The 9,282-nt window shown below is 36.6% G+C and overlaps 1 protein-coding gene across 1 annotated transcript; it reads left to right on the top strand.

Moving 5' to 3' along the window:
• The first annotated feature begins 1,191 nt into the window (after positions 1–1,191).
• LOC124552244 lies at positions 1,192–3,038 on the top strand. Its single transcript, XM_047126527.1, has 3 exons — positions 1,192–1,305; positions 1,509–1,634; positions 2,562–3,038. Exons 1-3 carry the CDS (start codon positions 1,225–1,227, stop codon positions 3,036–3,038), a joined length of 684 nt encoding a protein of 227 aa, XP_046982483.1. The 5' UTR covers positions 1,192–1,224.
• The last annotated feature ends 6,244 nt before the right edge of the window (positions 3,039–9,282 follow it).

Raw genomic sequence — 9,282 nt, 5'->3', positions numbered from 1 at the left:
TGTTGGCTGATCATTGTTTTAGCAAATAAATGATGTTTGTGTGTGCTACACACAAAAATTATATTTGACATGGCTGAGAGCACTTCACTGATTGACGGTATATTCAAGTCCTAATGTTTTTGTAAGTCCACGTTTTTGTTTAATGTAATTTGTCTACTTCCTTTTGATTAACTGAAGTGCTTTAAAATAAAGCTCAGTGTAAATAAAACTTTTGCTACAGTCGCGGAAGACGGAATATTTCTCAATGTTACATACGACACCTATATGGTACTCAAATGAGATATTGTTACACAGTAAATTTTATATGAAATTTAGGTATCTTGTCCACATTTCATTCTCAACATTGTGGCAACTAAAATCGACCATACGGAAATATACGCTATGGACTTCTACCTCTGCAAACTCTTCAAAATTTCGGGCAATGGTTTACTACATTTAATGCTGCATAATAACTGCGTTGAACATCGAAACAAAATTAAGTCATTTATGGGGGGGGGGGGGGGGGGGGAGGTATCAGTCAAGAAGACATGTAAAAATCTAATTTTTGGGCCAAATAGTTTTTGTGGAATCGAATGATAAGTGTGTCAATGCAGTGGGAACACCATGTGTCTGCACAGGCAAGCAGTGCAGTGACAAAATCGCGCACAGTGCGGAATGCAGGGAGCACGTCTTTGTAACAGCGAAAGGGTTAATGCGGCCGTGGTGGCTTTACTTCATGAACTGCGCGCTCCCCCCTAAAGCCCGTCTCACACGGAGCAAGATTCGCTGTAAGTTTCCTTGCTGGCTCGCGCGACGGCTGCCTTGCGGTCTCCGTCGTCTGCTAGCGGGCTACCTTGCTGCGAACCTTGTAAGATTTCCAGGATAGGTCCGGTGCTATTTTTCTTGCAAGGTTCCCTGCATGCTACCTGCGTTGGCCAATCATGAGACGTTTCATTTGTGACGTCAGACGCGGAAAGCTTGAGCTGGAAGCCTTTGTTCATAGTTGCTTTTCTGCTGGTGTGAGGTGCGGTAGGAAGTTATTATAATTATAATATAATGGCAGCGCAGTGGTCCAAGGAAGCGATTGAAACTTTGATATGTGCTTATAGGGAAGAACAGTGTCTGTACGTCGTGAAAAGCACAAATTATTACAATAAACACTTGCGTGCAGAGGCACTCGAAAGAGTTGCAAGTGCCGTGTGTCTTGTTCGACCATACACAACGAGCAAGGAGTGCTACAGCAAAATGCACAATCTACGAACTCAGTTTAAAGTGGAGCACGCCAAAGTAAAATCAACGAAAAGCAGTGGCGCTGGGAAGAACGACGTAAGTACAAAACTATGAATTTTGTGTTGAATGTAGAAACCTACTACTTGCAAAAATCGGACACATTTAAGACTATTTCCTAGAAATATCGCACTGAATATTCACCCGATTTTTGAAAGCACATAATCTTGAATGGTAATGGATTACGATGTAGCTTTCCAACGTACATTTTACTATGTTAATATGAACTTACAATTTTTCAGATATACAAACCATCTTTATGGTATTACGAGAAGTTAATGTTTTTGGTGGATCATTGCTTGCCACGAAAAAGCACAGCCATAGCCCTGACTCAACATTCCATGACTGAGGACAATGAAAGTGAAGAGGTTAGTTACCTATTTACTTAAGACAAAAACTGAATTTCATGAGTCTTAGACACATTACAAATGCAATTAGAATACTGTGCTCCACTGTCGTAGCTATTCATACAAAATCATGTAGTGGATAGTAGTTTTGTAAAATTACTTTTGAAAATGAGGTTATTCTGTTCGAAGCTATTTAAGAACCATAGTAAACCCTGAAGGGATTAATTTTTAAATTTTTTAACCTTTTAAAAACTGGAGCAAAGTAGCCCTAGTGTGGATTAGGCCTAATTTGCTTGTGGATAGGTGTCAGTTTTCTCTGTGGTTTTGATATGGTTTTATTTCTTCTGTATGATTCCCAGACTTCATCTGAACTTCATCTGCAATTTGTTCTTATGATAGGTCTTCATCACTAGAATAATCAAGCACTGCCTGGTTTCTTCCTTCCATCAGGTTGTTTACTAGTACCTTTTACTGATTCAGAAGCATTTTGTGACATTTTTAGCAAATGTTCCATTTGTTATGGATTACTGGAATTCTTTCAGATTTTGTGTGCATTGTAATTTGCATATTGGTGTGCTCTTGGCTTTTGTCTGCATTCATACCCACTGTAACAACACTAATCTCTTAAGCAGTATTCCTTTCAATGTGTTAAGATTCATCCCAAGTTGCTTCAGGTGTGAAAGACAGCAATGAAAATATTGTGGAGCTATTTTGGTCCAATTTGTCAGAGGGAAAAAGTTGCCTCAGTTTCCCTGAAATTGGGGCAAATAACACCCCCCCCCACTTTTATAATAATAAAATGTAATTTAAATAGAAGTTACCCCTTATGTAGTAACTGTCTCTTACATTATTTACGAAACTTCAGTATGCTAAACTGTTCAGGGGATGTTATGCATTTCATTCAGTTACAGTATTGCAATAAATTTCAGAACGTTTTGCAATTTACAGACATGCAGTCACTCTTCTCAAAGTGTGGATATACAACCATCACCACATCAAAACATCGAAGGCTGTTATAGTCTTGATGTGGATGTGCCGAACGATGTATGCATTGGGGAACAATGTGAAGCAGCAGCAGCAACAACAACAGCAGCATCACCATCACCACCACCACCACCACCACCACCACCACCTACCCATGCCACTCAAAGGAGGGATGGAAGAAGGAAGAGGCCTGGTGATGGGTACATGAGTGCTGTTGAGGTAATAGCTAATAAAATATGTGCCACCCAAGACTGCCAACAACCCTTGGCAGAGCTAACTATGGATAGCTGCATGAAATTCATTGGTAACCTTGCAAAGGAAATCAAGAGCAATGAAATCGGAATGCAGTTAATAAGAGACCTTGTTAATGTAACAACAGAAGCAAAACTGAAAGATCTACAGATACAAATGCAGAACTCGAGTGAAAGTGAAATTGTGTAAGTTTGTGATTTTCATGACGTACAGAAAATAAATGGTATTTAAAATTATTTACTTTATTCTTTTCTTCCAAGTTCCCTTTAATTTCCACTAACATCTTGGCCAACAATATCTTTATTTGTTGTGCAACATACAGTAAAGAAATATGCCAGTCATTGAATTATAAAATTGTCATTCCATTACTTCATTTATGTCATTTACTTATAGCACATCATTCCACTGCCATATGAAATATTGATAAAATAAACGTTTTTTCCCTGCTGTAAGACTTCTATTTATCTCAAACCTGAAATTTTATGAAAGGCTTAAGAGATAAAATTTAATTCTCTGAAAAACAAATTTCAGCCTTTTTTCAGCAATGGTATGACTAGTTACAAATAATTAATCTTCCACTAATGACATAAATTCTATTGAGGTGGATTGATGTAGGTATTTGTATAGTTCTTCTGAGATTTAATTTATACATATGTTTACAATGCTTTGTTGAACTGTTTTGAGAAGTCTGTTTTAAGGGTAACCAGACACAAATGCGAGAAGTGTTATAAGGTCCTTTGTCCACTTACTGCACTTAACATGGAAATGAAGCTTCGAATTTAAAGGTAATATTTCTGCTAATTGAATCAGAAATCAGTTGTTTAGCAAGATCATTTTTATGATTTATGTGCATATCCTCATGGAGCTGAACAGCAACTTTACCAACAGTAAATGCAATCTCAAACATTTAATGGAAATTAATGGTAAAAGTCTAATGACAGAGTCAAAAAGGGAAATGTAGATAAAGAAAGCTGTAGTGTTGACTCGTGAAGTTTCTAATAATCCTAATGCTAGCTGTACTACCAACAAATTTCATATTAAACCATTTTTTCAGTTTTGAAAGCAATTTTCCAGGAAGGTAAATTAAATGCAATACTAAGAAATCAAAGAAACCTTTGTTCATGAAGTATCAGTATCTTCACAATAAGAAAGTGATGTATAAGAAATAGCTAGAACAATTATCAATACCAATTTCGAAATTAAACCACTAATATTGTTACATTCGCTGCCATGGGGTTCCACTAGCTGAGGCAGAGCCTTGGCTATTTCTGCTAGTGGCCACATTGCAGTCAACGTAAGAGACTGCCAAAGAAACCATATAAGCTATGTCTAGTAAGGAGAATTGTAAAATAGTTCAGAGAGTAAGTAAAACAGTACACTGCTGCAGGAAAGAGGACATTTAGTGAAATAGAACTTTCTCATTGTCTGAAAGGAATGACTAAAGTAAAATCCCTGTAACATAATTATATACTAGCAAACCCAGAAATGCTGGACAATTGTAAAATATGTGTGGAAATTGGATACACATCTTTAGCACCCCTCTCTCACCATCCTTATCTTACCACTGTATGATCTTGAGCCTTGATTGGAATGTCTCAATATGAGTAAGTGCATCCATTGAGATAACTGGTATACAGGGTATTCTAAAGACTTCTGCTACTGAATTTTTGAGGACAATAATTTCAATGACATTTCACAATTTTAATCTGCATAGGAATAGGATTACAAAGTTTTCTAATCATAACCCACAAGTGCAACTGGCCTCTTTCCTATAAATATGATTGCTATGATGAAAACTTAGCAGCACATTTTGTATACAATTTGATTATACATAAGTAGGAAGAATTATGATAGGGGAAACAACTTGCATAGCGGTAGACATCCCAGACTATGTTGGTTGAAACACTGTGTGAATAGGTTAAGCTGTACATTTTCACAGCATAGCAATTTCTTCCTTGCAGTAGCTTTATGCAGAAAACCTTAAGACATTTATAAAAAAGAGGAAAAATAGCCTATGTCAATATGAATGAGAGTATCAGATAAAAATACAAAACATATTGGTAAAGATCTTGCTATAGACTTTTGGTAACACCCCAACCCCCTATCTATCCAGATGTTCATTAGACAGTGTAAAAATTTGAAGCAAATTACCCAAGTACGTTGAGATATTTGGTAACATTATTATGCAGACTTGCCTATGTAGTAGCATAGCCTGCATGAAAGCTTTGCACTCAACTGTACATTTAGATCAGGCTGTTTCACGAGAACAAATTAAAATATGCCGTTTTGAATCCACTCGATAGTAAGGATTTCTAAATCTCTGAGCAGGTAAATTACTTCAAGAGTATCACCCATAAATGCAGTAGTTGAGATATGTAGCCAATCATAGTATGAATTCCAAAAGAAACATGTACTTATGTGACAAATAATAGCAGCTGGAATCTTGTGATATCTAATGATATAATTGTATTTAAGAAATTGAATACAGTTAAAATATCCTGGGATATTTAAATAATACACAGAGATACAAGTTGTCTGCATGATAAGTAATTACAATAGGAATTTAACGTGATAGGAAACAGGAGTAAAATAAGCAGTAACATTTTTAACCAATTCTGTTTATGCATTGTATTTGCCTATTAAAATTTAACAACTGTATCAGAGAAACACATAATGTGACACACTAGTGAATGAAGTCAGCCGTGGCATTTTAGACACATCATCCCGGTATTCACCTTAGCGACAAGGGGAAACCACGAAAACCCAAGTCAGGATGGCTTGATATTTACTTAATAAACAAATAATCCCATAACATATATAATGGCTACAGTTATCTCAATACACACACACACACACACACACACACACACACACACACACACACACACACACACAGTAAAAAATGTTTTTGTACATGGCTACTTTGTTCTGTACACATTCACACACACACACACACACACACACACACACACACACACACACACACACACACACACAGTAAAAAATGTTTTTTTACATGGCTGCTTTGTTCTGTACACATTTTGAATATGGACACATGAACTGCAACAGTATTTTCTTCAGAAAACTTCACAAGCATTCTTGAATGTGAATCCTATCATGTAGTTGGTGTATCAGCAGCTGCATCTGGAACAGAAAACCAGAAACGAACAGCAGAAAATCTCTTACACACAAAAACAGACACCTATTGTCTGAATAGGAATATAGACAATATTCTTGAATACATGCATACTGATTAAGAAAGTTTTATGCAACTGATAAAAAAATGCACATACTTTGTAGCAGCCATCTATGACAACATTGAGACCTCATAAATGCCTAAATATATTCTCAGAGTTGTACATAGTTCTCTTAGCCATATATTGCCTCATTATTCTCTTTACAGTTTCAAACATACATCAAAATTTAATAGAAAGTAGGTAATAGTTCTTACACTGCTAAAGGAGGCTAGTGATAGTGTGCCTGAAAAGAGGAAGCAAAATTTAAGGCTGTTCAGACCACAAAAATTTTCAGTTTGCCTTCAGTGTAGCATTCCCCTTTCAGTGATGTGAGGAGCTGCCAAAAATGACATGTCCCATCTTGATAACAGGATTAGATCAGGAATATGCAAGTTGCCGAAGTGGCATCACATCAAAAGAAAGGCACTTTGCCATTGTGCCACACAAATTATTATCGTTATTATTATTATTATTATTATTATTATTATTATTATTATTATTCAGTTCTCATGCAGAACAGTTGCAAAGTGGTGTCTTCTAGTTACTGGTATTTCAAACGCAAGGAGTCTAAAAATCAAGTGACTTACAAACAGGAGCACAATGAACCAATTTTAACATGTTGTTCTGAGACTACCAACATCATTCTATAAAAAAAAGAGGTTATCAAAAAGTAGTAGCAACAAAAATTGGTGTGCAAGGGTAGTAGCTAATATCTGACTCCATGCAGAAATATTGTTTCACAAAGGTTGGGAATCACTGATACAGTGTTAATGGAAGTGGTTAATAGTAATATGGGATAACATCATCATCCCGACACTGTAAAATACTGTAATCCTGTGCCAATATCTGAAGTGAATGACAGGGGATGAAGAGTCAGGACAGAGGTGGGAATAGAAGTATGTCTACCAGTGTGGAGCCAGTTTTCCAAGCAGACTAAAGTTAGAGCACAGTGTAAAGCAGCAAATTTGTGATCCAGAGTTATCACTAAATGCTGTTCCATGTCCAAAAGTGAACAGTAAAACCACATTTGTATTATAAGTTATCTGGAACAGACAGTACTTAAATCAAAGAACTTTGTACAATAGGGGCTAAACAGATGAGCCAATCCAACTGTTAAAATAGTGACCTCATATTTTAGAGGTTGGAGCAGGCCCTATTTGGCCATCCTGATTTATGTTACCCCTCATCAAGGTTCTGTCAAGGCCACAACTAACCAGCTGTCCTATCCCAAAAGCATACTTATATGTACACATATATGTATATTTACAGACTATGTCTTTCGATTGTATTATGGTGACAAATACCAGATAATTGTTAGATGATCCTTCGATGAATGAATAAATAAATAAGTAAAATAAAAATAAGCATATACATCCAAGTGCTATCAATCAGAAAAAAAATATTGTGCAGTACCTTACTACCACAAATACAGTCAGCACAAAATTATCTTCCAAAACTGTTAATTTGGGATACATAAATCTTTAGTAGGTCTTTCCATACCTTCTTCATAACCATCAAAGAAAAATATTATTTCATAATAGTGGCTCTCTACATGTCCCAGGTAATTAATTGAGGAGCTATTATACAAAATAAGATCAGATTTTTGCAAGGTCTTGCACAGGTTCCAATCAATGCTTGAGATACATATAAATTTATATTTATCTCTTTCTCTAGATACATATAAATGTATCTCTCTCTCTCTCTCTCTCTCTCTCTCTCTCTCTCTCTCTCTCTCTCTCACACACACACACACACACACACACACACACACACACACACACACACACACACACACAAAAAAAAAATCACTGTCAACATGCCAAAGGACTGAAAATGAAACTATGAATAAGGTAATGTTTCAGAAACATAGTAAACCATTATCTGTTACCTTCCTGAACACACCTTTCCTGCCATGGAACTCTGCCAACAGTATTGAAATACCATGTCAGATGTTGTCTCACTTCTCTTGCACTGGCTGCACTATGATTTGCACCCTGAGTAGCAATGCCAGGAAGACATGGTAATTCATCTACATTTGGAGGGATATATCCTTGAGAGTTTGTGGCAAGTACAAAATTATGTAGCAAGCAACACACTTTTGTAATGAGCTCTACTTGGGAAACAGACAGTGGAATAGTCTGCAGCAAAATTCTGAATTTGTTTGACATTATGCCAAAGGCATTTTCCACAACTCTACGTGCTCTACATATTCTGTAGTTAAAAATTCTTTTTTCAGGTGTCATGTCACATTCAGGATATGGTTTCATTAAATTTTCCTTTAACGCAAAAGCATCATCTGCCACAAACATGTAGGGAACACAGATGTCACTACCTGGAAGTGGAGACTTTGGTGGCAAATTTAATGAACCATCCATGAGTTTCATGAACAAGGCACTCTCTCTGAATATTGCACCATCATTCATTCTTCCATTTCTGCCAATGTCCACAAACAAAAATTTATAATTAGCATCTACTAGAGCTAAAAGAACTATGCTGTCGTGGCCTTTGTAGTTTCTGAATGATGAACCATCAGAGCGGAGAGGCCTAAACTTGACATGTGTCCCATCAAGTGCTCCAATGCAATGCGGGAATTACCAGAGGCTGTGGAACCCATCATCTATTACTTTCCACTCGGCAGGATCACGTGGACACTGCAAATTACATTTTACTTCACAGTCGTGCCGTACCAAGTAGAAAATCGTAGCAAATACTCATAGCATTTATCGTGAGCTTACCTGTATCGCATTACCTCCTAACACGCTTGCTATTGCTGTCAAAGTCTCTGGTATCATACGGGAGAGCGTGTTGTTCGCTATTCGTGTAGAATAGGCCAAATCTTTGTGTTTCTGGTCGCTAGGAAACGCAGTGCGACAGCAAGCCTAGAGACACATATTAAACATGTCTCAGATTGATCGTAAAATTACAATGGATTATAAATAAAAATTAACTTTCTGTTTCGAACATATAATAATGCACTTACCTTTCCCGCGCCATAATTGCCTGATGCATCACCGTGTCTGTCTTCTGAATCAAAGGCGAAACCATACGAAACAGTTCTTCAAATACCAATACATCCATTCGAATAAAATTTGCAAAGGATGTGCGATCTTCTATCCTATAAAATAAAGTCGTATATAACAGTCATTATTGGTATATTTATAAAGTCAAACAGTAATGAAATGGTGATACTTTTCAAA

The sequence above is a fragment of the Schistocerca americana genome, chromosome 10 (genome assembly GCF_021461395.2).
Source record: "Schistocerca americana isolate TAMUIC-IGC-003095 chromosome 10, iqSchAmer2.1, whole genome shotgun sequence".
Lineage (NCBI taxonomy): Eukaryota > Metazoa > Arthropoda > Insecta > Orthoptera > Acrididae > Schistocerca > Schistocerca americana.
Note: the sequence above shows the minus strand (reverse complement) of the source record. Positions and strands in the feature narration are given on the sequence as shown.